At 48.3% G+C, this 15,326-nt stretch overlaps 2 protein-coding genes across 4 annotated transcripts in view; one reads left to right on the top strand and one right to left on the bottom strand.

Annotated features, from left to right (window-relative positions):
* The window catches only part of TYW5 (tRNA-yW synthesizing protein 5), a 19,126-nt gene extending 17,538 nt beyond the window's left edge, over positions 1 to 1,588 (bottom strand). The window contains exon 1 of the mRNA XM_073306324.1: positions 832 to 1,588. Within this exon, the coding sequence (XP_073162425.1) occupies positions 832 to 909 (78 nt within the window). The 5' untranslated portion in view covers positions 910 to 1,588. The remainder of the gene's footprint in view (positions 1 to 831) is intronic.
* Positions 427 to 12,943, top strand: MAIP1 (matrix AAA peptidase interacting protein 1). Of its 3 annotated transcripts, none has more exons than XM_073306325.1 (5): positions 430 to 1,562; positions 6,855 to 6,926; positions 8,874 to 9,000; positions 10,650 to 10,800; positions 12,442 to 12,660. In XM_073306325.1, the coding sequence occupies exons 1-5, from the start codon at positions 1,230 to 1,232 to the stop codon at positions 12,548 to 12,550; spliced, it is 792 nt and encodes a 263-aa protein (XP_073162426.1). In that variant the 5' UTR covers positions 430 to 1,229; the 3' UTR covers positions 12,551 to 12,660. The 3 variants fall into 3 exon arrangements, with proteins under 3 accessions (XP_073162428.1, XP_073162426.1, XP_073162427.1); XM_073306326.1 differs by lacking the exon at positions 12,442 to 12,660 and adding an exon at positions 12,667 to 12,943 and having other exon boundaries at positions 443 to 1,562; XM_073306327.1 differs by lacking the exon at positions 6,855 to 6,926 and having other exon boundaries at positions 427 to 1,562.
* Positions 12,944 to 15,326: the final 2,383 nt, after the last annotated feature.

Below are 15,326 nucleotides of genomic sequence, written 5' to 3' on the forward strand. Positions count from 1 at the left end.
CTGTGTTAAAACAGTAAACCCAGAAACAACAGGTGTTAAGGTCTGGGCTTCAATATTCTTCAAGTTCCAAAAATCTCGGATCAAAAAATTATGTATTTTGTCAAAAGAGACAAAAAGAAAAGGAGGACTTTTGGCACCTTAGAGACTAACCAATTTATTAGAGCATAAGCTTTCGTGAGCTACAGCTCTAAATTGGTTAGTCTCTAAGGTGCCACAAGTCCTCCTTTTCTTTTTGCGAATACAGACTAACACGGCTGTTACTCTGAAACCTGTCAAAAGAGACAGACATCTGCTGTAAAGGGGACAGGAAGAGGCTCTAAAGTAAAGGAGGAAGGATAAAGGGGTCCAACGTCAATCTTGGATTTCCTCAGACCTGCTAAATCTCTCACGCTTATTTTGGTCTCAGTGAAGAGAACTGGGGGTCTGCTCTGGTCTCTCTCGCTCTCGGGAGGGTGTCGGGGGCAGCACAGGGTCGGTTTTACAGAGTGTTTCAAGTGGATAAACTGCTGGGGCTGCCGAGACCAGCAGCGGGGACTGCGAAGGGCCGGCAGCGGCCAGGGTCTGAGGGGAGACGCAGGGCACTGAACAGTGTGACATACCGGGGCAGGAGAGGCGAGCTGCCGGGAGGGAGGAGGTGCAGCCCCCGCCCCCGGATCTGAGGGGACCCCAGCACCTGGGCAGCCCCGCAATCTCCAGCGCGGAGCGGGAAGTCAGGCCGCTGCGAGGGAGCTGCCGCAGGCCGGGTGCAGCGCCCGCCCCGAGTAGGGGGCCTCCGGCACCCAGGGGCGCGGGCCAGGCAGGGTCCCGCCCCGAGCATACCCCGGGCCTCACCAGCGGGTAAATGTCCTGCCGAAAGCGCTCCCTGCTGATCCCGCTGAGCCGGGCCACGGGGCCCGCCGGCTGCGCCATGGCGGCTGCCCACCCCGGCCGGCTGCGCCTCAGTCACACGCTCCCCCGGGAAACAAGGGCTCGCCCGCCCCGCTGCTCCGGCCGCCAAGTCTCCAGGGGGAGGGAAGCTCCGTTTGCCCCCGGGCTGGGACCCGATCCTCCGAGGGGTCTCGCCAGCAAGGGGCGCTCGGGGCCTGCCTCCCGCCTGGGAGCGGTCCTTCCGGGAGGGCCGGAGCACGCGGGGCGCCCGGCTTGATCTGGCCCGTTTCCCAGGCAGGCCCCTTTCCCCGCGCACCAAGCGGGGCGGCGCGGCGCGGCGCGGGGCGGGGCGGCTCGCTAAGATGGCGCTGCCCGGCAGGCTCCGGCGCTGCCCTGGGCCGGTCCGCGCCTTCTCCGCTCACCTCCTGGCGGCGACTGCCAGACCCGGCCGGGCCGAGCTGGAGCCGCGGGGCCCGGCTGCCCTGACCGGCGCCCGGCCCCCCGCGCGCTTCTGCGCCAGCGGCGAGCCGAGCCGGCGGCGGGGACCGCCGGGGGCGGGCGGCGGCCGGAGCGTGGTGGTGGTGGGGATCCCCAACCCCTTCATCTGGGTCCGCACCAGACTCTACTGCTTCCTCATCCGGGCCTACTTCGACCAGGAGTTCAGCGTCGAGGAGTTCACCCAGGGGGCCAAGCAGGTGACTGCGGGGCCGCCGCGTCTCCAACCAATGTGTCGGGGGGGCCGTTACCCCCCCCCTCCCGCCCCCGCGTCTGTGTGTGGGGGCCGTTACCCCCCCCTCCCGCCCCCGCGTCTGTGTGTGGGGGCCGTTACCCCCCCCCCTCCCGCCCCCGCGTCTGTGTGTGGGGGCCGTTACCCCCCCCCTCCCGCCCCCGCGTCTGTGTGTGGGGGCCGTTACCCCCCCCCCCCTCCCGCCCCCGCGTCTGTGTGTGGGGGCCGTTACCCCCCCCCCCTCCCGCCCCCGCGTCTGTGTGTGGGGGCCGTTACCCCCCCCCCTCCCGCCCCCGCGTCTGTGTGTGGGGGCCGTTACCCCCCCCCTCCCGCCCCCGCGTCTGTGTGTGGGGGCCGTTACCCCCCCCCCTCCCGCCCCCGCGTCTGTGTGTGGGGGCCGTTACCCCCCCCCCTCCCGCCCCCGCGTCTGTGTGTGGGGGCCGTTACCCCCCCCCCCTCCCGCCCCCGCGTCTGTGTGTGGGGGCCGTTACCCCCCCCCCTCCCGCCCCCGCGTCTGTGTGTGGGGGCCGTTACCCCCCCCCTCCCGCCCCCGCGTCTGTGTGTGGGGGCCGTTACCCCCCCCCCCTCCCGCCCCCGCGTCTGTGTGTGGGGGCCGTTACCCCCCCCCCCCTCCCGCCCCCGCGTCTGTGTGTGGGGGCCGTTACCCCCCCCCCCTCCCGCCCCCGCGTCTGTGTGTGGGGGCCGTTACCCCCCCCCCCTCCCGCCCCCGCGTCTGTGTGTGGGGGCCGTTACCCCCCCCCCTCCCGCCCCCGCGTCTGTGTGTGGGGGCCGTTACCCCCCCCCCTCCCGCCCCCGCGTCTGTGTGTGGGGGCCGTTACCCCCCCCCCCTCCCGCCCCCGCGTCTGTGTGTGGGGGCCGTTACCCCCCCCCCCCCCCGCCCCCGCGTCTGTGTGTGGGGGCCGTTACCCCCCCCCCTCCCGCCCCCGCGTCTGTGTGTGGGGGCCGTTACCCCCCCCCCTCCCGCCCCCGCGTCTGTGTGTGGGGGCCGTTACCCCCCCCCCCTCCCGCCCCCGCGTCTGTGTGTGGGGGCCGTTACCCCCCCCCCCTCCCGCCCCCGCGTCTGTGTGTGGGGGCCGTTACCCCCCCCCCCTCCCGCCCCCGCGTCTGTGTGTGGGGGCCGTTACCCCCCCCCCCCTCCCGCCCCCGCGTCTGTGTGTGGGGGCCGTTACCCCCCCCCCTCCCGCCCCCGCGTCTGTGTGTGGGGGCCGTTACCCCCCCCCCCTCCCGCCCCCGCGTCTGTGTGTGGGGGCCGTTACCCCCCCCCCCTCCCGCCCCCGCGTCTGTGTGTGGGGGCCGTTACCCCCCCCCCCTCCCGCCCCCGCGTCTGTGTGTGGGGGCCGTTACCCCCCCCCCCTCCCGCCCCCGCGTCTGTGTGTGGGGGCCGTTACCCCCCCCCCCTCCCGCCCCCGCGTCTGTGTGTGGGGGCCGTTACCCCCCCCCTCCCGCCCCCGCGTCTGTGTGTGGGGGCCGTTACCCCCCCCCCCTCCCGCCCCCGCGTCTGTGTGTGGGGGGCTCTGTAGGAGGGTGGTCCGTTATCCCCCCCTTACCCTTGCCTGGGACTCCCCCTGTGCCCCAGTTATGTAGGCGGGGAGGCCTGTTCACTGCCTTGACCTGTGTGCGATCATGCAAGGAGCCCTTCCCCCTACACACTGTGTATGCAGTAAAACCCCTTACCTCCTTCCTGTCACCTCCATTATGGGGCCCACCCCCACTCTTCCCCTTGGCATACCTGGCCACCCTGGACCTTATTCCTCACTGCTTCCTACCTACTCCCCTCTGCTTCTTCTCTTCCTGCTGAGCTCTCTCTTTCCTCCTTTCTCCGCTAAATACTGCTGCCCATTGGCTCTGGGGACAGATATTTTGTTCAACTGGGATGGACTGTGTGTTCATATTGTCCCAGTAGTGAGACCCCTGTGGGAGGGATATTATTGCTGTGACAATGACACCATATAAATTGTGGTTTATCCCCTTAAAGGAGGAGTCAAAATTTGACAGGCTTTTCTGTGTATTGTAAGTGATTAAAACAGTTGCAAAACATCTGTGAGAGTGATGCAGTATTAGGCATAAATGCAGCACGCCATAGTAGGCTCCAGTGTAATTTGGCAACGGAAAAGACAAATTTCAGGCTGCAGAGGCATCCAGTCGCAGAGCAGGGAGGCAAGGAGGCCATTCAGTATGATTCTTATTGCAGCAGCACTTTGAATGTTGCTTTCAAGTTCTGGGTAGGGTTGCCAGCCCTCCAGGATTGTCTCTGGGAACTGAAGATTAATCTTTAATTAAATATTATGTCATAAAATGAAACCTCCAGGAATATGTCCAACCAAAATTGGAAACCCTAGTTCTAGGTGCCACATTACTGGAACGGTACTGATAAAATGGAGGGTGCTCAGAGCAGAGCAACAGAAACTAGTTTAGCTAAAATGACTGAGAGAATGGGAATTATATATCATTTTGGATCTCTCCTGGTACTTGGTACCATTGATCACTGAGGCTGGATTTAAGGCATAGTCACATCCGTATTGTTCCAGATCCTGGAATTGCATGATGATAGAATCTCAGTTTTCACACTTAATTTTTTTAATCTTTTTTCTATTTTTTATGATTGTGAAGAAAACCTTGAAAACATGGGGCCTAAATTTAACTGCTGTCTGCCGACAGCCTGCAACAATAGCTCTGTGAATGTCATGTGCCCACTTTCTCATTATGCTAACTCTGCAACTTGCTTCTCTGAGACACCCCCCCCCCCCATGACGGCACCTCAGCAGAAGACTTAGATAGGGGTAGCCTTTGCTTCTGCCTCCTTCTTATGGCTCTGTTTGGGTGGTGTCGGGAGGAGCTCCCCACACATCCCTCCATCCATTTAGGTAGGTGGTGGCTGACTACTCCTCCTTCTGGTATGGCATAGGTCAGTGGTTTTCAAACTTTTTTTCTGGCAACCCAGTTGACGAAAATTGTTGATGCCCACGACCCAACAGAGCTAGGGATGAAGGGTTTGGGGTGTGGGAGGGGGCTCTGGGCTGGGGTAGAGGGTTGGGGGTGTGGGAGAGGGTCAGGACTCTGGGCTGGGGATGAGGAATTTGGAGTGTAGGAGGGGGCTCTGGGTTTGGGGGGTGCGCAGGGGATTGGGGCGTGGGACTACCTCGGGTGGCTCCCAGTCAGCTGTGCAGCAGGGGTGCTAAAGCAGGCTTCCTGCCTCTCCTGGCACCGCGGACCATGCTGCGCCCCAGAAAAGGTCCAGCTCCTAGGCGGAGGTACACAAGCGGCTCTGTGCGGCTCTTGCCCACAAGCACCGCTCCCCCTCCAGCTCCCATTGGCCGGTTCTTGGCAAATGGGAGTGTGGAGCCAGTGTTTGGGGCAGGGGCAGTGCTTGGAGCACCGTGGCCCCCCTGCCTAGGAGCCAGACCTGCTGCTGACCACTTCTGGGGTGCAGCGAGAAGCCAGGACAAGTAGGGACTAGCCTGCCTTAGCCAGGCAGAACCACCAACGGGACTTTTAATGGCCTGGTTGACGATGCTGACCAGAGCCACCATGACCCAGTGCCTTACATTCCACGACCCCATAGTGGGTCGTGACCCGCACTTTGAAAACCATTGGCATAGGTAGTTTCAGGGGAGGCTTCATTCCTCCAAACAGGAGAGGTAGTGGCCCCCCACAGATACCTTGTGTCTGTGTTGGGTGGGAGACTGTGACGACCCCTCAAGCAGAGGCAGGGCCATGTGGGGTTTACCTAGGACGTCAGATTGTCTTAATCCAGCTCTGTTGATCACACACTTCTCTCCCACTTTAAAGATATAGAAACAGTAAAAAGGAAAGCACTGAGATGGCTCCAATCCTTCCTTTCAGGCTGCACCCTGAGTAGTGCTGGACGAATGTTCCTCTGCCATCAGAGTACTCGGTTGTGCAGTTCCACAGAACTCTGTTCTTTCCTCATCCTACTTAACATCTGCATGAAGCCACTGTGTGATGACTCAAGTTCCACAAGCACACAGATGACCCCATATCTCATTTACTTCCAATGCCAACTGAACCATCTCTCAGCTTTCTGGTTGTCTAGCTGAGATCAGCATGTGGATGAAAAACAGTTGGCTGAAGTTGAACCCAAGGAAGATGGATATGTCATCGTAAAGATTTAACTACCACTGTAGCATCACTGTTTTGATTGAGCCTGCTCTCAAGTACTCAAGCTGGTTCATAGCCACTCTTTTCTACTGAACTACTTGCTGCTGGATACTTGGATAGCAATGGCTGCTAAAAGTGCTTTTTTCTGCATGTACCCCATACTGCTGCAGAATGATTTGTCCACAGTGATTCGTGCCCTTGTGACCTGAAGACTTGACTACTGCATTTCCCTGTATTAGCAGCTCACTGACTGGCCTCAGTTGGTCCAGAATGCAGCACCATGTTTCCACAGCGAAAAAAAATCAGCAACAGCACATCACCCTGGTCCGCTGCTCACCGTACTGGCTTTCCGATAGAATACAGGTCATATTCAAGTCTCAGCTTTAAGGCCTGTGGAATGGACCCAAGATATAGATCTCCATTGACAGTTATGTTTTGTAGGAAAAGTGAAGCTGTCATGTATGAGATGGGGAGATGGTTTTCTTGGCAGACGGCCCAAGGCTTTGCCACTTTTCTGGAGGAAGTGAGAACACTCAGACTTTGCTGTTTTCAGAGCAAAGAATAAAACTTGCTACTTCAGCATAGCTTTTCCACAGTCACAATAGAAAGATAGTGTGGAGAAGGCCATTTCCAGCTGCTTCTAGGGAAGGACAGTAGAAACTAGTCTAACTTTATGGGAGGGCAATTATACTATGCCTTTGTTGATGTGTAAAAGGTCGATACTCATGAGTGGTGTGAATACTGAGAAAGCATTCACACCTTTCATGTACATGTAAGCTGTCACATTGTAGAATGGAGAGAGATTGTACAGGGTGGTACAAGGGGATAAAGACTAAGAATGGGGAAAGCGTAAGGTAAACATCAGGAAAAAAATCTATTTTGGTCTGGAGTAATTTTGTAAGCAAAGTGGCCATGGTCCCAGTAGATGGATTCCCTAAAACTAGATGGAAGCAGACACTAGAAAATATACTGGAGGCAACAATCCTGCCCTACCAATGTGATGGAACTAGATGATCTAATGAGTCTTTTTCTATATCTAATGTCTGATTCTCTGATTACTGGAAAATGAGCTGACCTGGAGTTAGTGGAATGTTTGCTCATGTATTTTTATGTTTTGTAGGCCTTTGCTCTTGTTTCAAAGCTGCTTTCTCAGTGTAAACTTGATCAGATGGAGGAATTTGTATCAAAAGAGGTAAAGAGTATTTTTTCTTTTTTAAAATCTCCAACACAGAATGAAAAATATTTCTCTGTCTCACCCTTTAATCTGCCAATGGGTTCTCAGTCATCTAAAGTGAAGTTTAGCTTGTTAATAAACACAAATAGTACCAACTGGGGAAGAACTTCTCAATAAAGATCAGGAGAATGTTAGTCGGAGGACAGACAAGCTTATCTGTAAGGGCATGATCAGTTACTGTATTAAGGAAAATTGTCCAATTGCTTTTACCATTAGGACAATGGAGCAGCTGCCAGAAGAGTCCGGTGAGTCATCAAAAAAGGATTAAAAAATATAGTCATTGCAGAAGAGGGTGGATAACAGGGGCAGACTTGCAAACTTCTATTCACATGGGGCAAGTGAGTAGAAGTTCCTACTGTGACTACCAGTACCATTCACTGGTGCCAAAACTTTAGGTGAGCAACATAGACCTGCTCAATGGATAATTCATTTCTTGTGCATCCCCCAGTCTTAACTGGTTCCCATCCCATGTAGGTCACACTGCCACTTAGCTACCTAGTCCTAAACTGGAGACCTCGATCTTGCATCATGGCCTCAAGGATATAGCCAAATTGACCAGTGTTAGTTGTCAGTGTGAATTTTGAACCACTGGGACTGTTTTCGTGGTCACCTCTGGAGAGGGGTGTCAGATCCAGAAGAGTCTCATGGAGGAGCTGCTTCAGGTGTATGTTTGTGTTACTGTATGCCAGTAGCTTGGGCTGCCTGGTGCCTCTCGTGCCTATGGAAAGAGAACTCTAATACCACTGTGGTGTAGTGCCAATGGACCATCTTGCCTCCTGCTTCTGAGTAGAGGTAGCAGTGAAATGTGAGCTTGTTCCTAGTGAGCTCTTTAAAGAGAGCATCTTCCCTTCCTCCTCCCACCCCAAACTCCATGGGTTCAGCAGGTGTTCATAGAAGCTCTACCAGTACTAAAAGGAAGACACTCACAATCAGAGGAGGGGGAAGAAATGGGGAGCCACCCCACAAAGGAGGAGAAAGGGAAGCAATTATTAGGAGCCATGTGTGACCCAAGGTGGCACAGACTGAAAATGTGAAACAATGATTGCAGTTAGGGCCAGCTAGTAGACTTCTTGTTGTTGATGCCTGGGTTGGTGAACATCATGATAATCTTTTGCAGGTTGGATGGTGCTCAGTGAATGTGGTGTGGAAAATTGTGAACGGGGCCTGGGCTCTGTGTATCCAGGACTTGTTTTAAGACAAATTCAATTTGCCACTATCGCAGTGTGAACAAATTTGGAGGATGGTGTGTAGAGAAAAAAGGCAAAGTTCCACTGTCCTGTCTGACCTGTGCACTGAATGAGGCAACGGTCCAGTGCAATTAATATAGAATTATAGAGACAATTGTAATGTATAAAAGGATAAGGACACTCGCATACCACAGTGATGTGTAGTACAAAACTTAAATATAGATAAGAGGAAGCAGAGAGAAGTTTAAATGGAAGGGGGGGAGCAGAGTTTAGGTTTTGAGGAAAACCTTAACTGATGCTTTCTGACTTTGCAATGTTAATGTTCTTCAGATGTAGCTTTTTGTGTAGAATTTGGATATTCTGTCTTAATTAGTTTGAGTGATAACACACATTGCACAGGATACATTTATGTTAAAGTTACTGTGAGTATTTTAATTCTTTTTCATGTCCTGACTCTTGTGGATTTAAATGTTGCGTTGATGTAACTTTTTACATTTAACCATTCTTCAGACAGAAGGAAATACTATGGGAGATAGATAGATATATTTTGGCTGAACAATATTTCTGTTTTAATAGACTATCTTACAGCGATGTGGATTAGAAATACTTCAGTATATGTATTGGGGTAATACTGGTTAATACTGGATTATTATGGAGTTTACAAGATCAGTGGTTTCAATTATCTAGTGAACTGTAGCTACAATTTCTCTAAATTCAGGTACTTCAGGTGTTGGAGGAGAAGCTTTCTTCATTGTCTGAAAACCACAGGAATGCCCTGGCTGCTGACATGGATGAAATAATGTATACAACACCAGGAGATGTTGGTATTTACTACGATGACAGTGGTATGTATAGAATTCTAAAACATTCACCTAGCATAGATAGCGAACCTGTTGTCATGGTTTTGCTTTTTACAGCTTTTCTAATTACAAAGGTGTTAATGAGTCCTATTTCTCATTCCTAGAAGTAACGTTTAAAGATCTCTCTTTATGTACTTATTTTATCTCACTATAAACTATCATTAGTAGTATGAGTCATTATACCACCTTGATGCCTGTTCAAATTTTTCTTATTCTCCTTCACAGGGATTTTATACACTTTCCATTCATTTCTCCCTACTCACTTCTCAGGGGGAAAAAAAAGTCCCCTCACAGGTTACTGTATGCAGAGTGCTAGGCCTTAAAGTGTTGTATGTGCTATAAAAACATAATGACTCCCAACGTGTGTACTCCTGCCCCTTCTCTTATAGATTCTTTTCTTCTTCTGGTCTCTCTCCTTTCTTTTATTCCCCCTCTTCTCCCCACCCTATCCTCCTGCCAAAAATCTTGCCTTGTGGCAGACATTCTTCTGATGGAGGATGGCTGGATATGACTTTCTTTGGCGCTTGTTAGTGCTGCTGCTTCTGTCAGCCCGAGCCAGAAAGGTGACGTACGGTCTGTCTTTTCCCATGTGGGCTGAGCACTGCCTCTGCAGTGCTCCAAACTCCTGCTGGCATGGAAAATGAGGGATCAAATTGAAGACCAATTTTTAAAGTTTATCTGCAAAACCTCCTGAATTTTTCAGTCTTCATGTTGCAACTGACTTTGTAATTCATTCCCCTTCATTGTCTGTCTCCCGTCCTGTCTGTTCCATTCCTACCTATTGCCTCCTGAAAGTTTGCTTCTGTGGTGGTGGTGTGGATGCAGCAGCTGCAGCATGAAATGGACATGGTCTGAGTCACTCTTTACTGCTTTCCTATTGTACCGCTAAGTGCTGTATGCTGGAGCAGCAGCATAGGCATAATTTCCCCCCATGCTGGCTGAGCATATTTAGGATAGAGAAGTGGAGTGGGAATAATCTCATACCACACTGTGTGACAGTTTCTCCACATGGCTCCAGGACACCTTGATAGATATAGAGAGATAGATAATATTATTATATTATTTTTTAAACTAGCAACTGTCTGCTTTATTTTGTTAAATGCCAACAATGTGTGCTTGGCTCATTACAAAATACAGCTGAGATGCTTCTTTTTCTGAACCTAACCTTGGTCTCATCCATCCATACCTCTTTATTTCAGGCTATCTAATACGTTGAACTTCTCTTATTCTATTGTTTTAATAATCCTACTTCTCCACATCTCATTCCCTGTCACCCTAAGTATCTTTTCAGTCACAATAATGGTCATTCTATAATATGGAATATGCCAGCCTTCCATATAATGTGATCATATATAGTGACAGGAATAACTCCTGCTACTTACACACCTCTCTATAGAAAGTATGATGTTTTGTTTTTACTCCTGCCAAACCTTATGAAGATGGCTTTAGGGTGAATTACTTTAAGTATCACTTTCTTTTCTTTCTTCTTTTGTGCTTCCTCTTAGGCTGTAGCCACTTGCTTCTTTAGAGTTTTAGTAAAATGCTTAGTGGCTTGCAAGTAAAAAATATTAGACTGCTGAGGTATATGCAAAATTCCTGAATGTTGTCTTATGGCTTAGTTTTCTTTCTAACAGGAAGAAAGTTTGTTAGTATCCTGATGCGCTTCTGGTATCTAACTAGCACTGACCTCCCTGATGAGGCTCCAGATGGAACCAAAGTTTTCCAGATTGTATTTGGAGATGAAACTGTGAAAGAAACTAAACGTCTTCTAACAGCAAACTATGAGTAAGTCTCCCTATCTCTTTTTTTCCTTCTGGTTGTACTTATCTTGGCCTTCAGCATAAGAGTTTCCTCATTCAACCCAACTTTTATTCTGGGGAGCAACTCTTGGGGTGTGAGGTTTTTTAAAACAAAATCACCTTAAGGTTGTCACATTACAGCTTTGTTTCTTAACTTCAGACTAATGCTACTACACTCTATGAATCTACTAGCATGTCGCAAACTTTCTGATCCCTCCTTATCCCCCCCCTTTTTGGAAAGAGGCCCATGTCAGTCCTCAGTCCCAGTTTTGTGTACCAAATCAAACAGTGCTGCCAAGCCAATCAGCCTGCTTTGTGTTGTTGCTGTAACACCACCCTCCTGCAAAGGAGTCAGCATTGCAGTTGGCTTGAGAAGATGAAAGATTTAACTGAACGCTTTCTGAAGCAAGTTAGAACAATGCAAACATCATCTGGTGTTTTGAATAATTCACATAGATCTGATCTAAATCCTCTGAGTGCTCACTGGTCAAGTGGATGTATTTTCATAGGAATGTGCATATAAAACACTGGTTATAAAATGTGCTAATGTCTGAGAGATAAAAAATATTTGCAGTCTTGGCAAAACGATTGAAAATATTCTTCAAAACTGTAAAAAGTGGAGGGGAAATGGCATATTTTTGCCTAAGTTATGATAGGCTGGCTCTCTTCTAAACTCTTTCTCAGAGAGGAGAAACTACACAGCCTCCAGGTCCAGAGAAAATACAAATAAAAACCACTTGAAGAGCACCGATGTTCATCTCTTGACCATATTTATCACATATCTTAGAGTCTTGTCTGCTTTCTTTGAGGGCCCTGACTCCTTGGGGGAAAGCTTGTGAGTTGTCTCAGTTCCAAGTGGCCAGGTGTCCAAATAAATCATCTGAAATTGGCACGCTTTCTGGCCCCTCCACAGAAGTCAAGGAACAAATGGGTAGATAGACTTCAAAGCACCCATCACCCATCAAAGCTAGGTGTCTAGGGATGGTTCTGCCCAGGCCAGGATTGGAACACACTTGAAGGATAATATGGATTACACTTCTGCTGCCCTTGCTGTTCTGTGTGTGATTTAGGCATACAAATGCTGTGTTAACACACTAGAAACTGAAGGCTTCACATAAAATACCTATGAAAAAACCTTACCAACTTGGAAATGCAGGTGCTCAAAGGTTCTAGCATTAAAGGGGGAAAGCTTTTAAAATTTGGGGTGGCTGTTAACATTCTTTCAAACAACTGTAGAATTCAAATGTGTAGAAGGATTCAATCCTACGCTTAGTTTTTTTGGTATATCTGGTCTAATCTCTAAAAAGATCTACTAACTTTATTATTCCGTGATTTTTTTTTTTTTTTATGCCTAAACCAAATATCTCTGGATAAAAAGTACCTAGTTCACCATATTGATTTGCTGATGCCTCATGGAAAAATGAAACCCTTAATTTAGTAACTAATTTTCCTATAGATCATTTTCTAGAATTTTGAGGGTATTAGCATGAAAAAAAATGGGGTACTTAAGACTTCCTCTGCTCTTGTTGTTGTTTTATTCCTCACTTGGCCTGAGCCAAAGCCCAACTGAAGTCAGGAAAGCCTTTCCGTTGATGTCAGTCGGCTTTGGATCACTCTCTTGTTGCAGAAATAGCTTTGATGTCACAATTCTCCATATGGGGACTGAGCGGTGGCATCTAATGATCTCTTATAAAACACCTGGCTTTCATAAGGTCGAAGGACATGGGAAGAGATAGAGAAAATGATAACAGAATAACTAAGGAAAGTATTTTGCCAAGTTTTCTCAATAGCATTAGGAGCTCTTTAAAGGATTACGTGAGCTTTAACAACTTATTTGTGCTGCTTTTCCTAGGTTCCGAAGGGAATTTACACAAGGAGTGAAGGCAGACTGGACTATTACACGGATTGAGCATCCAAAGCTATTAGAATAAATTTCTTGTACAATGACTTTTATGGACCCTTATAAATCCTCTGGCATACCAAGTGTCCAGCTTTTTTGGTCTCCCCACAACGATCTCTTTTAAGGATTAATTTTGTATTTTTTAATTCCCAAAATACTTTTGAATTTATCCTAAACAGTATATTTCTCTGAAAGCATAACAATAAAGCCTTTTCCATGAGTCTCTGAAGCTACGAAATACAAATTTAATTTGTAATAGTTATCAGAGACATTTGCATAGTAATTGGGTTACAGGCCAGAGTTACAGACATATTGATCTGTTACATTCTCAGAAGAAATCTTGGTACTAATAGGATACAATATGAATAAAACAAAAGATGCAGTTGTAACTGGCAACCCTTCTGAATAATACCACTTAATTTATTATGGGTATTTCCCCAAAGATATAATGTACAGTAGTTAAAACAGAATGTTTGAAGGAGGTGGGTACAGTTATATACACTTCCTAGCTAGTTTGACGACAGCAATATATTTGCATAATTCCAGTCTTGAATTAATGAATTGGAAGTCAAGAAAATTAAAACTAGATTCTAAAAAGTGTACATTTTTAACTCCAGTCTAAGCTGTCACAGACGTATAACATTCTACTATGAAAGTGATACAGAAAAATTGTTTTGGTATTCTGATTAAGTAACAGAAGTGACAAAATTCCTTCAGACTGAAGAACCTGGACAGTTCCAAATTTGGGTATTTGGAACAAAACTTAATCCAAAACATGAAACTAAAGTTGAAGCTGGGGCGCTGTGTCAAATCAAGCCCTGGCAAACTGGAAGGCTTGCCATAAAAAAAAACGAAAATAATTAAAAACACTGGGCATTGTGAACCAGAAGCTCTTGAATTTCACTGTCAACTCTGCCACAGATTTGCATTGTAGCTTGGTTATAATCTGCCTTTAATATCTCTGGGCCGAATTCAACACTGCTCTAAGTAGCTGTAACTTTCATGGAATTCAGTAGGAATTCCCGGCAGGAGCATCTGACTTCCTCTGTAAAAGGAGGGGCGCTATTAATCTACCTCACAAGAGGTGTTCTGAGGATTAACTCAGGATACAGCATTTTGAAGGTGTTAAGTGCCAAGTATTATTACTGTATGCAATGTTGTTGTAGCCATGTCTGTCCCAGGATAGGAGAAAGACAAGGTGGCTGAGGTAATATCCTTTATTGGACCAACTTCTCTTGGTGAGAGAGACAAGCTGTCAAGCTTAGACAGAGCTCTTCATCTCTATAGCTCTGTAAGCTTGAAAGCTTGTCTCTGTCACCAACAGAAGTTGGTCCAATAAAAGATATTACCTCACCCACCTTGTGTTTCAAGTATTCTTACTGTGTGAGTCATAGGTGTTGGAGTTAGAGCATCACAACAATTGTAACATATGTCTTCCTCAGTCAATCTGGGGTTATAAAAAGGATTCATGGCAATAACACATAGTTAGGATTCATCAACAAACTGTTTTAACATTCTGGGAGACTAAATGAGAGCAAAATACTTTGGTTGTCAGCCACCAGATTTTGTACTTGAGAATTCCTGTTGTCTCAACTCTTGAATAATGTTGACCGATAACAGCACTTCCTGTCTTAACGGGAGAAGACCTGAGATTCTGTATTTAAATATATATAGTCAACTCTTATAACTTGGGTTTGAGAAACTTTGAGGCAGATTAAAAACTGTTCATGGCCCTTTAGCCAAAGGGTAATGATGTGGTAAATGGAGTGTATCAAATTTGGATGTCTGTCAGACTGGTTCATCTTTCTGTTCAGTCTCATCCTCATGTGAAATGTTAACAGAAGGAATAAACAGCACACTAATGAGGTAGGCAGATGTGCCCTTGGACAGGGTCACTGTTCTATGTGGTGTATTTAATGCAGGAACCAACCAGAGAGGTCAGAATCCTAGGCAGAATACGTAACACAGCAAAATCATCAATGGGTTACCAAAACCTGAAAGGCAGGCAATGCTGAAAGATAGCTGAAGTGATAGCAGACAGCGATTTAAGTAACAGTTTGGAATGTTACCATTCTACAAGTAGGTAATGGCTGTAATCACAAAGGGAATAGGATTTGATAGGATGGTAAAAAGCCATTTATGCTGGAGGAAATTAAAAGGCGCATATGTTTGGATATCCAGAAAAATTGTTCTGGGAGGGCACCATTAGCTTGTGCCATGGTCTCCCAAAGAAATGGATCAAAGCCCCATTTCTTGAAACATTATATATGGACTAAATATACTGTTTTACCCTTGCAGTGGAGTGGACTTGGTTCTCTAAGTCTCTTCTCTGGATCTGTCTAATCCATGTTTGGACCATTCACATTGTATAGTGTTAGTAGGGAAATCTCAACCCATAGCGCCCTAGGAAAATGCTATATATCGGGGTGAATTTTTCAACATGTCTGAGAGACCCTTCAAGACCCTGAATATTAAATCTGTAGAGGAATTGCACAGAGGTGGAACTTCAGAAGTGGTGCTTTGGAAGGGACGTCTAGTACAGTGGTTCTCAACCAGGGGTACACAGGCGTCTTCTAAGGGGTACTCAACTCATCTAGATCAGTGTTTCGCAC

Source organism: Lepidochelys kempii, chromosome 11 (genome assembly GCF_965140265.1).
Source record: "Lepidochelys kempii isolate rLepKem1 chromosome 11, rLepKem1.hap2, whole genome shotgun sequence".
Lineage (NCBI taxonomy): Eukaryota > Metazoa > Chordata > Testudines > Cheloniidae > Lepidochelys > Lepidochelys kempii.

Coding starts and splice junctions, on each gene's coding strand:
- MAIP1 (XM_073306325.1), top strand. CDS start 1,230: ATGGCGCTGCCCGGCAGGCTCCGGCGCTGCCCTGGGCCGGTCCGCGCC. Junction 1,563..6,854: donor TCACCCAGGGGGCCAAGCAG/GTGACTGCGGGG, acceptor TATGTTTTGTAG/GCCTTTGCTCTTGTTTCAAA. Junction 6,927..8,873: donor AGGAATTTGTATCAAAAGAG/GTAAAGAGTATT, acceptor CTCTAAATTCAG/GTACTTCAGGTGTTGGAGGA.